Source organism: Podarcis pityusensis (genome assembly GCF_964106645.2).
Source record: "Podarcis pityusensis genome assembly, chromosome: 17".
NCBI classification, from domain to species: Eukaryota; Metazoa; Chordata; class Lepidosauria; order Squamata; family Lacertidae; genus Podarcis; species Podarcis pityusensis.
In genome coordinates, this window is record NC_138042.1 from 34101377 (window position 1) to 34124696 (window position 23320).

At 46.6% G+C, this 23320-nt stretch overlaps 1 protein-coding gene across 2 annotated transcripts in view; it reads left to right on the top strand.

Annotated features, from left to right (window-relative positions):
- Positions 1-23320, top strand: part of LOC308466117 (low-density lipoprotein receptor-related protein 2-like) — an 89040-nt gene that overhangs the window by 10803 nt on the left and 54917 nt on the right. For both annotated transcript variants that reach the window (XR_013980675.1, XM_080986656.1), the window contains exons 8-24: positions 214-436; positions 2139-2264; positions 2950-3177; positions 5437-5748; positions 6105-6314; positions 8206-8682; positions 9249-9464; positions 10333-10574; positions 11000-11126; positions 12116-12291; positions 13930-14116; positions 14900-15118; positions 15817-15997; positions 17423-17621; positions 18902-19066; positions 20258-20458; positions 22752-23295. Coding sequence is in view for 1 of the 2 variants with exons in the window: in XM_080986656.1 (XP_080842782.1) it covers positions 214-436; positions 2139-2264; positions 2950-3177; positions 5437-5748; positions 6105-6314; positions 8206-8682; positions 9249-9464; positions 10333-10574; positions 11000-11126; positions 12116-12291; positions 13930-14116; positions 14900-15118; positions 15817-15997; positions 17423-17621; positions 18902-19066; positions 20258-20458; positions 22752-23295 (4033 nt within the window). In the remaining variant the exon portion in view is untranslated. The remainder of the gene's footprint in view (positions 1-213; positions 437-2138; positions 2265-2949; positions 3178-5436; positions 5749-6104; positions 6315-8205; positions 8683-9248; positions 9465-10332; positions 10575-10999; positions 11127-12115; positions 12292-13929; positions 14117-14899; positions 15119-15816; positions 15998-17422; positions 17622-18901; positions 19067-20257; positions 20459-22751; positions 23296-23320) is intronic.

The window sequence follows — 23320 nt, forward strand, 5'->3', positions numbered from 1 at the left end:
GTGTGTGTGTGTGTGTGTGTGTGTGTGTTCCACACCAGCACTTCTGAATTGGCTTGGTGTTCTGGTGGGCAGGCAGCAGTACTCCCCTCCCCAAACCTTCAGGTGAACTGCTCATTAGCTGGCGAAGGCTATAGAAATTGTCACTTGAAGCGCTTGACTGCTAGTCCCCTCAGTCTGGTTTGGGAATTCTGACTTGGCATTTCTGCTCTTCAGTCCATAGAGACTATCAAGGCCGATGGCACTGGCAGGTACACTTTCCCAGAGAAGCTGCCGAAAGCACGGACCCCTCTGGGACTCGCTGTGTTTGAGAATTCCATCATTTGGGCAGACAAGGAGCAAGTGCTCTCTGCATCCCGCACCTCCCCAGGTGTCGGCGTGTTGCTAAACTCTTCAGTGTCTTCGTTCACAGTACTGCATGAGCTACTGCAGCCTCAAAGTAAGTAAAACTCCCGAGATCAAATTTTTTTATGAAGGGTGGATTGGAAGCATTTTTTAAAAAAATAAAACCAATTTTTAAATCTCTCTAGCTACATAGCTATGAGCAAGACATGTCTGGTAGCAGGAATGGCTATTTCATTTCCTCATTTCCATGTGTGTTGCCTTTAAATACCTATACCCATGACCAGGCAAAGTTAATATTAACAAACCGACTGTTGTCTTGGTAGAGGGCTGGGTACATGTCTGGTTGGGGGAGCAGGCAGGTGACCTGTCTTGGGCCCAAGGGTGCTTAAGGTGACCCAAAGCCTATAAACCCCAATGGTACTGTTCTACCATAGAGTTGTCCTGCTACAACCTTCAGTTTTGCTTCCTCAAGAATCTGAAACTTGACAGCCATAACTACTGTAATGGCCACCAGTTGGACTTGGAAGTATCTCCCAGTTGGGAGCATTCCAAGAGCTCTGTTCGGCAGAACATGCAGCTAGGTAAGCATGCACATGCTTAAGCCTCCACATACAAGGTCCTCTATGCGCCTAACACAAAAGCAGAAGTGTCCAATATAAAGGAGTCCTGTCCCTGTGTAGGGAGTGCGTCTCCAATGCAGCCTTGAACAACGCTTCACAAAATATTAAGATCTCTTTAGAGCTAGAAGGCCCATGGGCCTTGAAGTATAGGCCCCCACCCCTTTGCTCTCTAAGTAGATATCTGACCTCAGGTGTGAATACTTGGAAGGGAAAGAAATGTGCTTATTAAGGAGATCTAAGACAAAACATATTGTCTTCAGTAGCTTTTCATCCTTTCAATATTAACTCTTATCTCTGAAAGCTTTAGAACAGGCATGGGCAAACTCGAGCTGTTTTGGGACTACAACTCCCATCGTCCCTAGCTAACAGGACCAGTGGTCAGGGATGATGGGAATTGTAGTCCCAAAACAGCTGGAGGGCTGAGTTTGCCTATGCCTGCTTTAGAAATCTAACGCTTCACATTTTAACTTGAAATGTTAAACTGCAGTGCAGTTGATCTTGTCCCAGACTCAAGGATCATTGACTTGGTGAAATGGTTTCTATGCACCTGCCGCATAGACAATTTGGCCCGCTAGCTGTTTGAGTTTCGGCCCTTTTCAAACATTCATTTGCTGCATTGATGCTTGAGATCTAATATGTGAACTGTACTGTAAATGTGAGGTGGTTGGGGATTTGGTTGGTGCTATATGTTCAGAGTAGGCAAATCCTAATTTGCACAGCGTCTTCCTTCTGTCAGTGTGCAACCTGCTTGATCTCAAAATGGCTCCAAGTATGATTTAGACCAGGGTTTCCCCAACTTGGGTCTCCAGCTGTTTTTTGGACTACAACTCCCACCATCCCTAGCTAGCAGGACCAGTGGTCAGGGATGATGGGAACTGTAGTCCAAAAACAGTTGGCGACCCAAGATGGGGAAACCCTGGTTTAGACAACTGCTTGCTCTTGCCATCTAAATAGCTGCCTTGGTGTCTTGCACATGTTCTAAGTTCTATAGATGGGGTGAGCCTGAAAATGAGAACCATCTTCTCATACTGCTGAATTCTGTGGCTGGCATCAACTTCAGCATTTGCGTGCAATACACGTGGTCTGTGCATTCACGGGAACTTAAGTTTAATTACTGGATTCAACCTAGGAAGGGGTGGACCCATTCTTGGTCTAACTTGTCACCTTGGTCACTAGGTAACACAGCTGCCTGTGCACCTGGATTGTGTAGCCATATCTGCCTTTTGTCACCTGTTCATCCCAAGGGCTACAGGTGTGCCTGTCCAGATGGCACTTTCCTCCTGCCTTCAAACCAATGTGCAGGTAGGCTTGTTCTTTTAAATCTGGGGTGAAAATCCTTCCACAAACTACTTTGAGAATCCCTCTTTGTGGGGTGGGTTAAACACCAGTGTTCAGATAAGCTTGTGCTACATTGCATTCTGGGGTTTTTATGAGAAACTGCTGGTGCTAAATTTTATCTAGCTGTTGATTAGAATAGAGATGTGTCCATGATTTGGATAGAAACCTGTCACACAGTCCCAGAAGCTCAGTTTCAGACAGGATTGTTTTGAATCTCCTGTTTTGGTCCGCTACCATGTTTTGACACACTTAAGAAAACGAAACATTCCATTGAGCTGTGGGAAGGCTGGGTGACCACTTCAGCCTTTCATAAAGCAGGTCTATCAGCAGTTGGCTTTAATAGAAATGCAAAATCCAATTGGCCAGAATGCTTGTGGTAATAAATGCTTCCCCAGCATCTCATCTATAGCTTTAAACTGACTCTGAGCAACTAGCATGACTACTTGAGCATCAACTTGTTACTCTAGCACCAAAATCAGACGGTGCAGGTATCAAGCCTATAAGATGCCCAGGTGACTACTGAAGTCATAACCTGTTCTATTTGTCATAGCAAGAGCAGTACTTGGGTTGAGTAATATGGTGACACTGAGCTGGGATGGCTAGCAAGTTGTGCAAGACCTGTTCCTCAATTCCTGTACTCTTCCTGCAGTGCTGAATGTCTTGTATTCTACTAACAAGCAAATCTACCGGCTGGAAGTTGACCCAAAGGGGACAGTGTTGCAGCAGCATGAAGTGATTCAGGAGTGGCCAGAAAACGTCTATTTCCAGGACATGGACTGGAGCAGGGGATTCATCTACTGGACTGATGACAAAGGAGAACTGATGCGCTTCACTGAAGAGACGAAAGCGAAACTAATAATTCCTACAGGTTCGCCAGGTGAGCTCCTGTTCATTGCTGTAGAGCTTCTACGCAAATGAAGCATGGACTTCTAAAACAAACTCCTAATGATGGTGGCAAGACAAGAAATGGGTTTGGAAGAGAATTTACTTGGTTGGTTGGTTTCCAATCTGCTCCAGACTATATTTACTCCCTAAAGCAGCGGTTCTCAACCTGTGGGTCCCCAGATGTTGTTGGATTACAACTCCCATCATCTCTGAGCTCTGGCCTTGCTAGCTAGGGGTGATGGGAGTTGTAGTCCAACAACATCTGGGGACCCACAGGTTGAGAAAGGCTGCCCTAAAGCATCAACATGCAGACAGTGCAGGATGCTAAGGGAACAGCAGTTTACCTCTTTGCCCATTTCGTGATTCAGTCCTTGCAGCTAGAGTTAATGGTATAATTATCTTATGGATACACTTCCTGTAACCAGTCCAGTGTTTGGCACAATGTGGTCCAGCTGCTGCAGTGCCGTAAACCCTAATTTCTTACTTGACTCAACATAACTTTAGGATCTCTAGTCTACGGTCTGTGCTCTGGACAGGGAAGAGACGAAGCAAAAGGCCATAGAAGCCAGTGAAGTACAGTAAGTCTTCAAACACAGATCTGATAGATAGTGCCATAGCAGAACAAGCAAGGTCACTATTCTGCTGCTTCTTAGGAGTGCATTGCACAAAGAGGAAAGGGATGGGGTAGAAAGCAGTACTTCTGCCTGCGACCAGCTTTGGAATCTTCGCCCATTGGAGAAGGCTCTTTTGTCTAAGGGAGAGCTCATGCTTTGCATCCGTTTAAAAGGATTTGTAGACAGGCCAGAAAATATGTGCACATCTGCCTGAAACCTTACAGCTACTTCTAAGTGCTCTAAGTACCAATGACGACAAATGTTTCAGCAGAATGATATGACTTTTGAAGTCATGTGTGAGGAAGTAAGGAAACTTCCTTGCCTGTTCAGCACCTCTGCTTTAGCTGTGGTGGCTTGCAATGGGAAGAGGGAGTACAAGAGGTCTGGGAAATACCGTATTTTTCGCTCTATAAGACGCACGAGACCACAAGACGCACCTCGTTTTTGGAGGAGGAAAACAAGAAAAAAAATATTCTGAATCCCAGAAGCCAGAACAGCAAGAGGGATCGCTGCGCAGCGAAAGCAGCAACTCCTCTTTCTGTTCTGGCTTCTGGGATAGCTGTGCAGCCTGCATTCGCTCCATAAGACGCACACACATTTCCCCTTACTTTTTAGGAGGGAAAAAGTGAGTCTTATAGAGCAAAAAATACGGTAGTTTCCCAGCAGCACAGGGCTCACTTCCATGTTCCTGTAACTTGAAAAGCCCTTAGCACTTAACCCAACCCTTCCCTCTACAAGGAGTGTTTCAGCTAAGAGCTGCGAAAGAGCAGCGGCAGCTTTGGCAGATGTAGCATGGACAGTGGATTAAAGCTGTGGCAATACGCAAAGGATAAAAGCAAAACTGATGGAGGAACTGATCCTCCTCTGCAGCTGGTAGCTTAGCCCTAAAGATTACCCCTCATCCTATTTTGTGCGGCAAGTAACTCATCCCCCCCCCCAGTGCACTTTTCATTGTGCAGTTCACACAGCAGAAGACCTCCAGGTAATCCTCCCAGGACATTTGACACCTGTGCAGTGCCCCCAAATTTCAGCCGGGCACCACTTACCATTTTCCTTCCAGAAACGAAGGAAACACCTGCAACATAAGGTGTCCCAGAAATGCACGGAATTTTACCATTGGTGTGATTACTACCCCAGGCCGTGTTAGCAGATTGGGACAATAAAAAACGACCCACGCTTTCATAAGGCTCATTCATGCTTTCGCTTTCCCCTGAGAAGACTCACTGTTTACCACTGAACCTGAGCAAATGTCAATCAAGTCATCCGGTCTGATGTTTGCACCGATTTAGTGCTAAAGAGCAGGTTTTGTGGGGGAGGAAAGCAGCAGCTCAAAGGCGAAACTGCTTAGACCCCTTTGCTTTCTAGGCACAGAACTAGGGGAAGTGTGGACAAGCCTATAGGCAAATGGCCAGGGAAAGCTCAAGAAAGCATGTGGGGGTGGCACAAACCATTTAATGTTTTGGAGCACTTCTCTAACCAAGGTCCCCCATCCCCCCGAGCCAGTTTCAGGATGTGCAGGGAGAAAGAGGGAGGGGAAATGGAAGTTGGTTCTGCAAGTGGACGTCCTTGATGAGCTGGGCTTCCATTGAGACTGGAAGGAGAAGCTTAATTTTTTACATTTGCTTTTCCCCCCCTAGTCTGTGAAGCGGCTGTTGATATAACTTCTGGGGACCTATATTGGCTAACCTGTAGCAGAACTGAAATTAAGGTTACTAGTTTTGCTGGCATGACGACGAAGGTTCTCTATCGTGCGAAGGCTGCTATCTGGCACCTGTTCCTAGACTGGAAGAGAGCATCCTTGTACTGGCTAGAAAGTGGGAAACCAATTCAGAGGCTGAACCTTGATGGAAGCAGTATCAAAGAAGTGGGGAAGGAAGCCTGGACAGAAGATCTTCCAGTTGCCTTGGACATAAGCTCGGGTAGCCTCCTCTGGGCTTCCAAAGACTATGGTAAATTACATGTTGCTTACCCTGTTATACCTTGTGTAGTTGATGGTTCTCATGCTAGCTGTGCAGCAGTAAACAAACATTGCCACTGCAAAGCCCGCTTTTGATAGCAGTTCCCACCCTCTAGTCTGAGAACAGGCAATATTTCCTTACTAACTGCTTTGAGGGTGTGGGTAGGTGTTTTCTTTTTTTAAAAAAAAATCTTTTAAAAGCAATATTGGCTTGAGCCCTTGTTTGCTAAGGTTGCTGGGCTGTCCCATTCAGCTTTCTAGAAACTAGTTGTGCTGTGACTTGTGTAAATATACAACACACTTTGGTTGCTTGTTGCGATGGAATAATAAGCGTTTCCTTGTTCGTAGGGCTGAAGGTGCTGAACCTCATCACACGCAAGACATACAGAATAAAAGAGAATTGGACCCATGGCGTGGCAGCTGTGTATGGACCTTACCTGGTGACATTCAACAAAACAACCATTGTGGTCTGGAACAGAAGATCAGGGGTGCCCTCTGCTGTGCAAGTAGCCAATGTACAGAAAGCAATGATGATCTTTGACACAAATTTGAGAACAGGTAAACTGACTTGTCACCACCATGAATTCCTATTCTGGGCACTTAAACAGCCAGAGGGCCTTACCAAAGGGTGTGGTTCAGTCGTCCCTATGAAATATGTGCTGCAGAAAAAGGCTTGCTGGTCTACATGTTTACATCATCTTTTCAGTGCATGAGTTCTTGGCTTACTGTTAGTGCCCACTAAAGCTGCGGTAAGAAGTTCAGTTGCTGAATGTTTTGGACCATTGTTCACTGCAATTGTTGCATGGGAATGAGAGTTCCTATCTCCCATAGTGCCGGCAGCTGTTGATCATTAAGGCCATGCGATTGTGCAGCGGAGGAGGGGTCTTATAACAGCTGTAGAAACCTACTGTTTGCTTTTTAAACAGTTGGGAATTCAACTTGCTTAATTCATGGCCATCACCTCTGAGTCTTTCCTTGAAATGAATTTTTGGTCTTGGGCATGCTGCTACATGCTGTGCTTGCGAGGTTCATTCAACACAGGACCAGGCACTGCTAGTCTAGAGAAATTCTTATCTGACAAACCTTTGGTCCATTTTTGCAAGGTGATTCACACATACACATACACAAGCACAGTGTTTCCCAAACTAGGATCTCCAGCTGTTTTTGCACTACAATTCCCATTATCCCTGACCACCTATCATAGTTAGACAGGTGGGGAAGTAAGGATCTGACTTGCTGGGCCAAAAACGTTCCCCATCCCTGAATAGGTCCTGAAACTTGCTATGACATGTACTAGGCCTATACTTCTGCTTCTCACCTGCAAGGGATCAGGCAGAAGCACAACACAGATCCAACAGACTAGAGGCAAAACAATTCTAACGGCTACAGGACTGCCTATCTAACAAAGTAGCCAGGAGTGCCAACTGTCTTTTAGATGATGGGGCACACTTGCAAAAAAAAATGTGATGTTGATAATAATTATTTATATAATGCCTATCTGACTGGGTTACCCCAGCCACTCTGGGCAGCTTCCAACAAATTAAAACACAGTAAAGACATCAAGGGACGCGAGTGGCACTGTGGGTTAAACCACAGAGCCTAGGACTTGCCGATCAGAAGGTCGGCGGTTTGAATCCCCGCGACGGGGTGAGCTCCCGTTGCTCAGTCCCTGCTCCTGCCAACCTAGCAGTTCGAAAGCACGTCAAAGTGCAAGTAGATAAATAGGTAGCGCTCCGGCGGGAAGGTAAACGGCATTTCTGTGCACTGCTCTGGTTCACCAGAAGTGGCTTAGTCATGCTGGCCAATTGACCCGGAAGCTTTACACCGGCTCCCTTGGCCAATAAAGCGAGATGAGCGCCGCAACCCCAGAGTTGGCCACAACTGGACCTAATGGTCAGGGGTCCCTTTACCTTTGAGACATCAAAAATTAAAAACTTCCCTATACAAGGCTGCTTCAGCTGTCTTCTAAAAGCCAGGTAGTTGTTTATTTCCTTGACATCTGATGGGAGGGTGTTCCACAGGGCGGGCACCACTACCAAGAAGGCCCTCTGCCTGATTCCCTGTAACCTCCCTTCTCGCAGTAAGGGAACCGCCAGAAGGCCCTTGGAGCTGGACCTCAGTGTCCGGGCCGGACAATGGGGGTGGAGACGCTCCTTCAGGTATATTGGATCGAGGCCGTTTAGGGCTTTTAAGGTCAGCACCAACACTTTGAATTGTGCTCTGAAACGTACCGGGAGCCAATGTAGATCCTTTAAGACTGGTGTTAAATGGTCCCAGGGGCCACTCCCAGTCACCAGTCTGGCAGCTACAAGATGACCGCAACGCTTATTCTCAAGTGCTCTGTTTTCCTATAAAGATTAAGGGTTGGCCATCAAACACACAAACTGTCAGTGCAATGTGAACAGGAGTATGAAGAAACTGGAACTGATTGCTAACTTTCTAATTGCAGTGCGTTCTGTTCCTGTCACAAAGCCTGCTGTCATAAGCACTGCTGCACCAACTACTAACCGTACTACTTCAGCTGCAGCAGCAAGACCAACAGCGCAGACTACAGCGTCAAGGACAACAGTGCTGACTACTACACCCACAACAACACCCAAGACCACCACAAGGGCGACAACACCCAAGACCACCACAAGGGCGACAACACCCAAGACCACCACAAAGGCAACAACGCCCAAGACCACCACAAAGGCAACAACGCCCAAGACCACCACAAAGGCAACAACGCCCAAGGCCACCAAGACCACAACAGTACCAAATGCAACCAATACCACTGTCTTAACAACTGTGCCCTGTAGGTGGGCTGAACTTCCTTGCCTAAATGGGCAGGGGTGTGTGCCCTATGAATATGTCTGTGATGGAGAAGAGGACTGTATGGATGGGTCCGATGAAGACTTCTGTTCCCTCATTTGTGGTGAACCAGGTACTAAGTTCTTCCATGCTGTGTGTGAATAGCTTAATACTGCAGATGGTGAAATTTAATAATGGAGGGACCATCTCCTACCCCATCGAGACAAAGGACCTAGCATGACAAATGTGGCTGATTGGGCTAAGGTCAAACTTTTGCAGGCCTACAGAGTTGCCTGAATTATTAAAGATTTGGCTCTTGTTAGACATGCTGACTAGGGGGGAAGGAAGGGAGCAAGGGCAGAATTTGAGGGCCTTCTCCAGCCCTCTCACTGTCTGCCAAAAGCCTTCTTCCCGTAGCTGGGAAAACACTTACTAGCCTTTGGGAAGAAGGAAGAAGGACTCAAGGACCCTGTCAGAGCACTTAGGCCTCCTTTCCAAAGCCCAGTGTTGTTTACCTGGCTTTGGGAAGGCATCAGATGTTGCTGAGAGCCGCCAAAAAAGGCCTCATGATAGACCCCCTTACTCTATCATTTTGTCAACTTTTTTTTAAATCTAGGAAGTACGCGCTTGCTTTCTCCAGTCCTACAGAAAGGCCTGGCTACTGAACTTAACGTGTTCTTTTCTCTTTCTTTCTAAAAGGAAGCTTCCAGTGTCTAAGTGGAAACAAATGCATTCGCGAGAGGTTCCTTTGCGATGGGATTCCACATTGTCCCGATGGCTCGGATGAAGCCAACTGCTGGGTGCCAACTCCAGAGTGTGCCTTGCGCTGCGATAACAACATGCGCTGCGTGCCTGAGAGTTGGTTATGCGATGGGAGCCCTGACTGCAGCGATAGCGCCGATGAACAGGGTTGCGGTGAGCAAATACCCAGTTGGCAGAGCGGTGCCCGAATGGGTACATTTGGCTTCCAAATTGCCAGCTTTCTACAAAAGTTCCTGACTATTAGCTTGGGTAAAGCATAGCATAAGACACATGCCCTGAGCTAACACTGCCGCCTGCTGTGTCTTAACAGGCTGCCTTTGGGAAGGTATCTTAACCTTGTCCCTGAACCTGCAGGGTGGCATCGCCGCTTGCAACAAAAGCTTTGGTGGCACTGTCTGAACTTGCTAGAAACTTTTTAATTCAAATGATGCTTAACTCTTGAACCAGGAGCCAATGGCTTTGGACTACTGACTGTTTTGGATAATGGGGTGATGAATTCAGAATGGGCTGGAGGGCTAGGGCTTGAATCCAGTAGATGTCCTGAGGCTGTAGCATCTCTTCATCCCAAAAGCCCATTCTGCATTTGCCTGCGCAGTTACAGCTGTTGGTGCAGCAGCCAATTTGCAACCAAGGACAGCACTTTCCTGTTCCTGGTTGTGTGAAATATCAGGATGTTCCATTCATAAACATGCAGTCGGCATCAAACCTGAACCCATATGTAGCCTCATGGCTTATTTGCCAAAGGGATATGTAAATAGCCGCATCTCCTGGAGCTATGACAGTCGAAGGACTAATTCATATGATAGCGGGTCATTATATCTTCACACAATTTAAACTGCTGAATCATATGTCAATTCTTACAAGGTTTGTGGACCCAGATGCACTTCTGTGTAGCTTGTGTTAAATATATTTTACATTGATCCTTGTGGGGAGAATGCATTCAACTGTTCATGAATCCTATATGAGTGAAATCTCTTGGGTGCTTTCTAGAAACAATAAACACTGCTGTCTGTCCCTGCAGTTCATGCAAAGTGCACTGAACAGGAATTCCAGTGCAGAAGTGGCCAGTGCGTGTCGTACTCCCTGCACTGCGATGGAGACCGTGACTGTAAGGATGGCTCAGATGAAGTAGGCTGCCCAGTAGCCCCAAAACTACATTTCTGCCATTCGGATGAAGTCAATTGCCCTAAAAGTGGAGAGTGCATTCTCAAGGAATGGCTCTGTGATGGCGATAAGGACTGCAAAGATGAATCTGATGAACAGGTGTGTGTGTGTGTGTGTGTGTGCGTGTGTGTGTGTGTAAACTGGCAACGAATGCAGAGTGCCATCAAATTGGCTATTTATAAAGATCTGATCAGTTACGAACATATATTAAGGGCAGGAGACAGCTATTCTGTTTCTTTTAAAGCAGTAACAATTACATGCAAGCATGCGCATGTGTTTTCTACAGGACCTGGCTAGTCCAAAAGGTACAGTATTTTGATGGGCATGGAAAACAAAGAGGTTGCTTTCTAAGCAAGCACAAGTTCATAGCAGCCAGCTGCAAAATGAAGCACCGCTGAGTGCTCCAAACTCCATTTCTAGGTTGTGTAGTTATCCCTGCAGCACAAGAAAACTGCAAAGGAGAAAGTGTGTGTGTGTGTGTGTGTGTGTGTGTTCCCTTTTGCTTGAATGCCTTCTCCTTGCAGGACTGCAGTTTGCCAGAGCACAAGTGCGGTGACAACCAGTGGCAATGCAGAAGTTCCGAGTGCATCCCAGACCTATGGTACTGTGATGGGCAGGCAGACTGCAGAGACAGGAGTGATGAGACTTCCTGTAAGTACTCTTCGCGTTTCCCTTGCAAGAGCTTTTGCTGGTGCTTAAAGTCTTTACCGTTGAGCAGCTCTCCCCTTTGGACTTATGTGGCACTCCCATTCAAGAGCCACGAGAAAAATACCTTGCCTTTAAAAGTCTTTGGTGGTGGAATTACGGTACTTGTGCTGTTCAGCAGCAGAGAAATCACATTCTGTAAAGGAGAAATCAAAACAAGTGTGGAGGGGGAAATCCTCAAGTGAACACCTTGAGGCTAGTCTAGAATAGCAGAAGGTCGAGTGGATTGACAGCCTAAAGCTTCTCCACTTTTTGGAGAAATGGCAACACCCAGCGCTAGGTGTAGAGTGGATCAGAACTTCTAATACAAGAGTGAGGAACCACTGGCTCTCCAGTTGTTGCTGAACTACAACCTCCGTCAGCCCAAAACAAACATGGCCCGGGACGATGGCCTTTGTAGTATAACATTTAGTTCCCCAAACCTGCTCTGATAGGCATCCCTGCAAGCTTGTTAATGAGCCTGCAGTAATTTCATCAGCAATGCAAGTGCAATAGTCTTCACTGCCACCCATTTCGCTCTTAAGAACATGAGCAGGATTTGACCCTGCTGTGCGGTATTCCCTTAGCAGATGAGCAAAATGAAAGCCAAAGTACATGCAATAGCAGCAGACCTTAAAAAAATAAATCCACATCTGCCCCAGTGGGGTTGGAGGTGCAATTTTAAAGGGGTGGGGGAGTGCTGCTGAATACTCACCACCCTCTCCCCTGCAGTTCCTTCCTTTATCACCAGACTCACGAACAACTGGAAAACCAAACTCTTCAACTCTCAGTTGCATGCCCTCCTTCTTCAGTGCCTTTAAAATCCACTGGTAAAAAGGCATGCAGGTTTTACTGCTGTAACAGCCTGGCCCCTTAAGAGTTCTGAAGACCCACTTACTTCTGCTCTACGTTTTAATGCTGGTACAGTCTCTGAGTTTTTTCTTGCTGTTACACAGGCAAGCCGAGGAAGTGCCTGGGCTATGAATTTCAGTGTGGCGAAACCTGCATTAATTACACCCTGGTGTGCAATGGGAGACCAGACTGTCAGGGTGGGACGGATGAAGGCAGGAATTGTGCTCTTGCATGCCGGCGGTCGTGCTCCCAGATCTGCTACAAGTCTCCTAGCGGGCCTGTAAGTTTGCTTTTTCTTGGATGTTGACTATACTACCACTTTGGGCTTGTGGGAGATTAGCAGCCAAACCTAACCAATGCATATTCTTGATAGTTAGCATGAGAAGGGGCTACGTCCACAGAGTTGTGTTGTTGTTGTTGTTTAGTCGTGTCCGACTCTTCGTGACCCCATGGACCAGAGCACGCCAGGCCCTCCTGTCTTCCACTGCCTCCCGCAGTTTGGTCAAACTCATGCTGGTAGCTTCGAGAACACTATCCAACCATCTTGTCCTCTGTCATCCCCTTCTCCTTGTGCCCTCATTCTTTCCCAACATCAGGGTCTTTTCCAGGGAGTCTTCTCTTCTCATGAGGTGTCCAAAGTACTGGAGCCTCAGCTTCACGATCTGTCCTTCCAGTGAGCACTCAGGGCTGATTTCCTTAAGAATGGATAGGTTTGATCTTCTTGCAGTCCATGGGACTCTCAAGAGTCTCCTCCAGCACCATAATTCAAAAGCATCAATTCTTCGGCGATCAGCCTTCTTTATGGTCCAGCTCTCACTTGCATACATCACTACTGGGAAAACCATAGCTTTAACTATACGGACCTTTGTTGGCAAGGTGATGTCTCTGCTTTTTAAGATGCTCAGAGTTGTATTGCTGCTTGGCAAATGCACAGGCCATAGAAATACAATTGGTAGACAGGGCACTGTATGATGTCATTTACCCTCGTATCCTAGAGAGGGAGGAGCATATAGTACCGTATTTTTCGCTCTATAAGACGCATCAGACCACAAAACGCACTTAGTTTTTGGAGGAGGAAAACAAGAAAAAACACATTCTGAATCTCAGAAGCCAGAACAGCAAGAGGTATCGCTGCGCAGTGAAAGCAGCAATCCCTCTTACTGTTCTGGCTTCTGTGATAGCTGCGCAGCCTGCATTCGCTCCATAAGACGCACACACATTTCCCCTTACATTTTAGGAGGGAAAAAGTGAGTCTTATAGAGCAAAAAATACGGTACTTCTTGTTCCCCCCTCTCTCTCTCTTCCTTTGCCCGGCGTTAGATGCAGCTATGCCTCCACTTGCTCCACCTTTAGGCACTTGCCTGAAGCTGTTTATATTATAAACATAAGCATTTCACCTGCATAGTTTTTACTGCTGCAATTGCTGTGAACCAATGCAAGAATATAAGTAAGTAAATTATATTTTTGGACCTAAGCTGTCACCTTCTCCTTCATTAAGCGATGTACAAAAGGGCGAGCCACCTTGCTTCAGAGCTCCTTTTAATTTTGCTGCCAAGGATGGGGTTTTGAAACCCTGTTCAGCTCACACACATTGGGAGTCTGGAGGGATGAATTGCAATTCATACATCCTCCCCTGCCCATTAGAACCCATTCCACAGGGCTCTGCATTGAGTGACTTCTAAACTGACCGCTGCTTCTGCCAGGACGAAGCTTGCTAAGGCTCTTTCCATGAAAGAAATGGAACACAGAAAACAACCAATCAGTCTTGAGCAGCAACGATCATTTCACTTTTCTCCAGCAGCAACTTTTCATACATGAGCGTTCCAGCATAAAAGCTCTGAACGAAGATGATAAAAGCGACCCGCTTGCCTGCAACATGAAGACCCAAGTTTCTTTTAATGTAACCTTCTCCTTACAGAAATGTGCTTGCTACGAAGGATTCCGGCTAAGGAGCGACAGGCGCTCCTGCAAAGATATCAATGAATGTAAAGAGCTGTCGGAGGAGAAATGTAGCCAGACTTGCGTCAACACAGAGGGAAGCTATATGTGCACTTGCCACCCTGGCTACTTGCTGGAACCAGATGGCCACACCTGCAAAGTAGTTGGTAAGTAAAGGGACCCCTGATCATTAGGTCCAGTCGTGGCCGACTCTGGGGTTGCGGCGCTCATCTTGCTTTATTGGCTGAGGGAGCCGGCGTACAGCTTCCGGGTCATGTGGCCAGCATGACTAAGCCACTTCTGGCGAACCAGAGCAGTGCACGGAAATGCCGTTTACCTTCCCGCCGGAAGGTACTTATCTACTTGCACTTTGACGTGCTTTCGAGCTGCTAGGTTGGCAGGAGCAGGGACCGAGCAACGGGAGCTCACCCCGTCGTGGGGATTCAAACCGCCAACCTTCTGATCGGCAAGTCCTAGACTCTGTGGTTTAACCCACAGCGCCACCCGCGTCCCTAAAGTAGTTGGTAAGGCCCTGTAAATGTGGAGCTTGCCTCTTCTGGTAGGCATATGTCTGCGTGGTTCAGTGGCTTGAGCTGAGCTTGCCTGAAGTGGAATAAAAGAATTTGGCTTCAGGCACATGCACCCACAGACTTGGGGCTAGGAAGCTGTAGAAACTAAGCCTCTGTATTGTCCTGCACGGTGCTGGAAAAGTGATGGGCAGCTCTAATAGAGTTGTTAGTTGGGCAAGGACTCCCGACTTAGCACCTAGAATTCTGCTGCTTCGAAAAGCAGCATTGCTTTGCAAAGACTGAAGCTGCAAACAATTGAAAAGAAAGCTGGCGTAACTTGCCATGTGTTACTTTTCACCCAAATACAAATGTGGGGAGTAAAGTTAAGTGCAGCAGTAACTTAAAAAAACTGCAATGTGTAACCCCTTCTCTTTCCTGCAGGCTCTGAGCCGAAGTTGCTTGTTGCAGTTCAGTTCAATTTGATCCTATATGGATTAAGGAGCCTGAAAGAAGATGTTATATTGACCACTGAGAAGGACTTTATTATCTTTTCTATCGACTATGACTTGGCGGAGCAGAAAATCTTCTGGATGGACCTCAATGCAGAAAGTATTAAGTGGATGAACATGAGAAACAAGGAAAGGGGGACTCTAGTTAAAGGTGGGTCTTTTGGTTTAGGTTCGGGCATCTGACTTGGGAGCAAACTACTTACTTTGAACTATGCTGAAAGTCTCTGATGAAACTTCCTACTTGTTGAATGTAAAATACAGTGGTACCTTGGGTTAAGTACTTAATTCGTTCCGGAGGTCCGTTCTTAACCTGAAACTGTTCTTAACCTGAAGCACCACTTTAGCTAATGGGGCCTCCTGCTGCCGCTGCGCCGCCGGAGCACGATTTCTGTTCTCATCCTGAAGCAAAGTTCTTAGCCTGAAGCACTATTTCTGGGTTAGCGGAGTCTGCAACCTGAAGCGTATGTAACCTGAAGCGTATGTAACCCGAGGTACCACTGTAATAATAAACTGAATCTGGCACAAATCCCCTGCTCCAGAAGAAGCTTCCTGGACTAATTCAAGAGCAACCGCTTGTCCAGGCCACCAGTATTTGCAAGGTGGTTTGGAGCACAAATGAAAATTGTGCAATCCATGAAATGCTGCAGAAAGTCATTGCAGGTAGCTACACCTGTCTTTTCTAATAGCCTAGGTGATTTTAACACAGCAAGTTTGGCACCTGCTAGAGTTGTTTTTGTTGTTGTTTAGTCTGCTAGAGTAAATACAGGCAATGACCGATTTGCATGGGGAGTTATGTTCCTGCATGTCAGTGGAGTGCACTCATTTTATTCCCCCCCCCCATGACTCCAGGAATCAAATCGGATTGCATAGCAGTAGACTGGGTAGGAAGAAATCTTTACTGGACAGATGGGATGGCAGGACAGATCTTGGCTACACAGCTAAATGGCAAATGGAGAGGAATTCCTGAGCACACTGTGGTTCTTGATTACCTGGATCAGCCTCGGTCACTCGCACTCCACCCGTTGGATGGGTAAGACTTTCAGAGTCTCTGTATTTTATGAACATTGCTTCCAATGTTGGGCTTCTAATTGGAATACAGTGGTACCTTGGTTCTCAAACTTAATCCGTTCCAGAAGTCTGTTCCAAAACCAAGGTGCACTTTCCCATAGAAAGTAATGCAAAACGGATTAATCCGTTCCAGACTTTGAATTTTACTATCTAACGAGACCATCGATCCACAAAATGAAAGCAAAAATCAATGTACTGTACCATAAAATAAATAAGACAATATTGTGGATGATAAAAATTATTATTTTTTCTTACCTGCACTGATGATAGTCATTGTTTGGATGGGGGGCTTTTAGCCATTTAGTCACACAATCAATCAATCAGTCAATCAATCAATCAATCAATCAGTCAATCAATCAGTAGCTGAACTGGGTTCCACACAGTCACAAAAACAAATTAACTGAAAAAGCCTCAAAAACACAAAATGAATTGCAAAAACAAAAGCGCCAAACTCAATTCATTCCGGAAGTCTGTTTGACTTCTGAAATGTTCGAAAACCAAGGCGCAGCTTCTGATTGGTGCAGGCGCCCCGGAAACAATAGCCGACAGCTGCATGGGCCGTTTGGCTTCTGAAAAACGTTCGAAAACTGGAACATTTACTTCCGGGTTTTCAGCATTTGGGAACCAAGGCGTTTGAATAACAAGGCATTTGAATACCAAGGCGTTTGGGAACCAAGGTACCATGTAGTCTGTTGCATGTGCCAGATACAGGCCGCCCAAAAGCCACACATGCCATTCTAATTACTGTGAGAAGCTTTGCTGGCCTGCCATTCTAGTCTTGGCTCTTGATCTTGGCTTCTTTCCAAGGCTAGCCTAAACTTTAAAATAAAAAAGAGCAAAGGTGCACGTTGTATTGCTGTGCCTGCCCACCATATACAAAAACTTTTCAAGTAGGCTTGGCAAGCTTGACCAATCAGAACATACAAAAAAAAAGATTGCCACAAAATGGGACTGATGGCAACTCGTCTGCTGACCTTATTGGGGATGATCCATACATACAAGCCATGCGGGTTAAAAAGAAAGAGTCTGAACTGGAACTCTAAACTGCACGGAAGACCAGCTTTTCATCCTCGTGTGCTAGGGGTCAACTCATGTGCAAAGGACAATGCATACTTACCATTTGCAGAATTTTTGATCTGAGCTCCTGCTCTGGTCATAGGGATTCATGACCTGGCTGAAAGTAGGCTCTGGCTACGATAAGAGATGTGCGATTCTCAGAAGGGGATAAATGGGAAAATGGCAATTAAAATCTGCAGACTAAAATGGAATTTAGGCTTGCGAACCTTTTCTTTCCAACAAGCAGCATATCGGTAGTGTATGAAAACTGAAGTCCATTCAGTTTCTCTGCCCTGCAGAAGTATCTTAAAATTCACCTTCTCTTCCTTAGGTTAATGTATTGGTCTGCAATAGGGGATGACTCCAAAATAGAGCAAGCTGGTATGGATGGAAGCAGCAGATCGGTACTGCTTGATGGGCTTGGCTGGCCCACCAGCATAACCCTTGACCTCTTGAGCTGGAAAATCTTCTGGTCTGATGACAAGTTTCACTATATTGGGTCAGCCTACTTGGATGGCAGTGGTATGAAGGTACCCCATACCTTATAAGCATAGCTGGAGTGTGGATGGAGTGATTGCCAAATGTGTTATTGCATGCGAAAATGCTTTTTTATAATATTCATGTGATTTCTCTTTCTCTCTCTCTCTCTCTCTCTCTCACACACACACACACACACACGGTAAAGGGACCCCTGACCATTAGGTCCAGTCGTGGCCGACTCTGGGGTTGCGGCGCTCATCTCGCTTTATTGGTCGAGGGAGCCGGTGTACAACTTCTGGGTCATGTGGCCAGCATGACTAAGCCGCTTCTGGCGAACCAGAGCAGTGCATGGAAATGCTGTTTACCTTCCCGCCAGAGCGGTACCTATTTATCTACTTGCACTTTGACGCGCTTTCGAACTGCTAGGTTGGCAGGAGCTGGGACTGAGCAATGGGAGCTCACCCTGTCACGGGGATTTGAACTGCCGACCTTCTGATTGGTAAGCCCTAGGCTCTGTGGTTTAACCCACAGCACCACCCGCGTCCCATATATATATATATATATATATATATATATATATATATATATAAAATATATGTGTGTGTGTGTGTATGGCGACCCCAAAGTAGGTATACTGCTTTAAAATACACTTTCTTTGTTCTTGACTCAAGTTCATTCACAATATCAGTAAAGAAAAACCATCCTTTTATCTGACTCCACTATTTTTCCCAACTTCCAGCCTGAAATTTAACTGCCACTTTGTTCTGGGTCAGTTATATGTATGCATATAATCTGTTGTGATAAATTTCATTGATTCAACTGTATATAATTATACTGTACATTGATGTATTTTCGTTTTGTGTAAGATTTACCTTTGTTTTTTATTTTACTCAGGCGTATTTAGAGATTTAGTTCTTACGTTACTTAAATGTGGTACTTTAGAAGTGTTGGTAGTACGGTTGACGTAACCCACTTTATAGATTTCTTGAAATATAAAGCAGTACACAAGTTAAATTAATATCAAATAAATGCCTGCTTCCAGCTGTGGACCAAGCTCTGGTAAGCTTATATATTTAAGAGCTGAGGCTTCTTTTTTCCTTTGAAAGTGGGAACTGCTCCTGCTTTCAGTGTAACAATCCATCTTTGCTCTCAGTAAATCTTGATAGAATTCTATATGGATACAAAATCTTTCATTTGACCCAGAAGTGACAAAGACAAAAGTTGGGGGAACAATGCTCATTTAAAAACTTCCAAATCTTTGTTGAACATAAGATCTAGGTCAAACTGGGATAAGTATCTTGACATCAACACTTCGTTTCCCCTCTGCTAGGTGTTTGAGCTGACTGAAATTCATAGTCCCTTTGCAGTGACTGTCTTTGAGGATTACGTTTATTGGTCTGAGCTGAAGACAAGGACAGTACAGAGACTACACAAAAGGACTGGAAAGAATAGATCCGTCCTTATCAAGCGTCATGGGCAACCATATGGACTTAAGGTACTGCCTTTAACTCTTTGTAGGGGACCAGTCGGTTGAGCCAAGAGTGTATGTCCTTGCCAATCATTGAAGAATAACTGAAACTGGGTTCTGCTGGGACTTTGTTTGCATAGCATCCCTCTGAGCAAAACTCTCACGCTATCATAGTAAGCAAGTAAAACAGCTTTGCTGCAAGGCAGGCTGGGAGAATGGAAAACATGGTCAGGAACAAGGTATAGGCCAAATGCCGCTATTCTTGTGAATATAGTTGCTGCACTAATTAGTGTTAACTCATTTTGGGAAGTCCCATGTGTGAGTGTGGTTCAGACTGCCAACCATCAATAAAAGCTGCATCAAACTTGCCTGCTGAAGTGAATCACACTTGCGTATAGAAGCTGCATGCATTCCACTTAGCTTGGCAAAGCCCTTACAGTCTATTGGAAATAACAACAACAACCAAAACAACAACAACAACAACAATAATAATAATGCAGGCCTGAAGGACCCAACTTGTTAAGAGAGTTATTCGGTAGCTGGGGAGCAACGCAAGCTTTTCTGCTTCAAAAATGCAGAGTAAAGGTAAAGGGACCCCTGACCATTAGGTCCAGTCGTGGCCGACTCTGGGGTTGCGGTGCTCATCTCACTTTATTGGCCGAGGGAGCCGGCGTACAGCTTCCGGGTCATGTGGCCAGCATGACTAAGCCGCTTCTGGCGAACCAGAGCAGCGCACGGAAACACTGTTTACCTTCCCGCCGGAGCGGTACCTATTTATCTACTTGCACTTTGACGTGCTTTTGAACTGCTAGGTTGGCAGGAGCAGGGACCGAGCAACGGGAGCTCACCCCGTGGCGGGGATTCGAACCGCCAACCTTCTGATCAGCAAGCCCCAGGCGCTGTGGTTTAGACTAAATCCAGACTGCCAGGGAAACTGACCTGTTACACACCTGGCTCATGGGCCTCATCCTTTGTCAAATGGAGAACGGAAGGTACCTTTTCCCCCACTTCATGACAACTGCCACAAACTTGAGATTAAATGGGAAATGCTTTTCCTTTCCCCAACTCACCCACACAATGCAGACTGGCTTTGCTGCAGATTTCTCCCAGCACAGTGTCTGTTGCAGTGCATGGTCTTGATTCAGGCTACAGACAGAGATGCCCTGGAAACACCAATCTCGGTCAAGGCTTTTAACATCTGGGGAAATTGGCTTTCAGATCCTGCATGAAGTTCTTCAGCCGGGAGCCCCCAACCCGTGTGCGGGAAATGGCTGTTCCCACTTGTGCCTGTTGAACCCAGACAAAAGAGGGAGCTGCCGCTGCCCAGCTGGACTTGTGCTTTCAAACGATGAAAAGACCTGCGTTCCTCTGAAGGAGACGGCGTTCATGTTTCTGGTTGCACAAGCCTCTGTTACTCAGGTATTGCTGCAAATGACCTCTTGCATAATAACAGGGAATTTAGTTTTCCAGTCCAAGGGGTCCTTTCCCCCTTTGTGGTAAGCTGGAAAGGAAAGGATTTGTTTCCCTGCTGGGTAAACATGACTAGATTGAGCTCTTACAAGGCTGCTCGACAAAAAATGTTGTGTATCTCATCTCCCTTTCCGTGAGCTGCATTAACGTGTGACCTCAACATTTTGGATCCCCTCTTGACGGATACCAAAGTGTTAGCTTTGTGATGTTCTGTGCCATGAACTCCGGAGGCTTCACGTTGCTTTCGCTGAAGCCAGGAGAGCAAGAAGGGTCGGTGCGCACCGATCCCTCTTGCTCTCCTGGCTTTGCTTCGCTGGAGAGGCGCTGCGGAGAGAATTTTTTTCTTCTTGTTCTCCTTCTCTAAAACTAGGTGCATCTTATGATCGGGTTAGTCTTATAGAGCGAAAAATACGGTATGTTTAAGCAGAGAGCCTGCCCACTATTTCACTGCAACACAGGGGAGTGCACTGACAACTTTTCATCGTATGGCCAGTGACTCCCCTCAACACAACCCCTTTAACGGGGAACCCTGGGATCACCGCCAGGTGGGGTGGGTTAAAGGCATGGCTCCTCACCCCACCCCAGAGCAGACTGTGGCCCCAGTCTTACCTTCTCAGAGGATGAAGTCCTGAAGCTCTGGAGCTGACTGAGGGCTCCCAGGTAGGCTCCACCCCCTTTTATGCTTAAAGAGCGGACCCTACCCTTACCTGGTCCGCACTTGGGGAGGTGGTCCAGGAGCGCTTTGCTGGGAGCCACGTAGGATTGGGGGTGCTGCGCGCTGGCACGCAAAGGGTGCCCTCCGTTTGATGTGGAGAGCAGTCATTATGCAATAGTTTTCTGCTGTTTGGAAACGCTCAAACTGCCGTTAAGTCAGCCTCTAAAGGTAAAGGTAGAGGGACCCCTGACCATTAGGTCCAGTCGTGGCCGACTCTGGGATTGTGGCGCTCCTCTCGCTTTATTGGCCAAGGGAGCTGGCGTACAGCTTCTGGATTACATGGCCAGCATGACTAAGCCGCTTCTGGCGAAGCAGAGTAGCGCACGGAAACGCCGTTTACCTTCCCGCCGGAGTGGTACCTATTTATCTACTTGCACTTTGACGTGCTTTCAAACTGCTAGGTTGTCAGGAGCAGGGAACGAGCAATGGGAGCTCACCCCGTCATGGGGATTCGAACCGCCGACCTTCTGATCAGCAAGTCCTAGGCTCTGTGGTTTAACCCACAGCGCCACCCGCATCCCTAAGTCAGCCTCTAGACAGAGATATTTCCCAGTTTTAATGCATTTACTGTGCTGCTTTTTAGGGGGCAATGCAAAACATGGGGTTTGTGCTCTGAAACAGTGCAAAACGACTGTGAGAATTTGGCATTGCTTGGAGCCAATCAGACAATGTGGGATCTTGAGTGCATTTCACTTCAGCGGCATTAACTAGGAACCCAATTTTTAGTATCAATTCCTCATTTTGGGAGCAGGGTTTGCAGTGCAGAAAAGTTTGAAACGGTTGCAAAATTTGGCACCGGTTTGGAGTGAATCACACAATGTTTGCTTGTCGGGGACGGGAATGCCTTTGTATCCTGGTTGGAGTATCAATTACTCAGTTTGGGGGGTGGCACAAAAATAGCACAAAACTTTGGCACCAGTTTGGAGGGGATCCAAAACTTCAGGGTCGCACGTTACTGAAGCTCTTTCCCTGCAGCAGTCGCCGTTGTGAAATGTCCATTGTCTTTTCTCTCGCAAGTGAGGAAGACCGTGATGCCTCAGTCAGACCCCTTGTACACTTTTACCAAACACATCAATGGAGAGCTTCCACTTCACTGTGTTGCAGAGACACAGTTGTTTTAGACTTGTGTGAAGGCTCATCTTTGCCAGTTGTGGCAAAAAGGCCCTAAAGACCAGCACAGTGGTACCTCAGGTTACAGACGCTTCAGGTTACAGACTCTGCTAACCCAGAAATAGTACCTTGGATTAAGAACTTTACTTCAGGATGAGAACAGAAATCGTGCTCCAGCAGCGCGGCGGCAGCAGGAGGCCCCATTAGCTAAAGTGGTACCTCAGGTTAAGAACAGTTTCAGGTTAAGAACGGACCTTCAGAACAAATTAAGTTCTTAACCCGAGGTACCACTGTAGATTTAGGTCATATGAGAAGGGTTTCCTTGGCAGAATTTCTCCACTGAAGCTTCAAATGGAACACCCTCTTGTTGCCTCCCAAAACCACATAAATATATCTAATGCTGTCCTAAAATCCTAGGTCTACGTAAAGAAACTGCGCTCCATTTCGGGGCAGCTGCCCCCTGTCCACAGCACCCTCCCCATGACAAGCGTCAACCACTTGGCAGCAGTAGACTACTCTGTACGTGACAATGCACTTTACTTCTCGGAGTCTGAAGGTGGCGTCATAAAGGTCCTAGCTATGAAGGACGCCGGGAGAGTTGCACTGAAGGAAGTCCTGCCGGTCAAGGGCACTGTGATCTCACTAGCTCTTGACTGGCTGAGTGGCAACATCTACTGGATTGACAGCAAGCACCCATCAATCCAAGTGGCAACTTCAAATGGGAGATACACACTTGTTCTGATCAGCGATGGGCTGTCCCATCCAACTTCTGTAGTTCTGCATCCCCCAACTGTGGCTATGTGCTTTGTCGACTCCGGTAACGAACACAGCGCCCTTGGTCCCGTAATAGAATGTTCTTCCATGGATGGGAGCAAGAGGAACGTTCTCTGGGCGACATCACAGACTCCAGTGGGTTTAACAATAGTAGATTATGGCACCCAGGTCTACTGGGCTGACCAAGGTAAGTAGTCTAACATCCACAATGG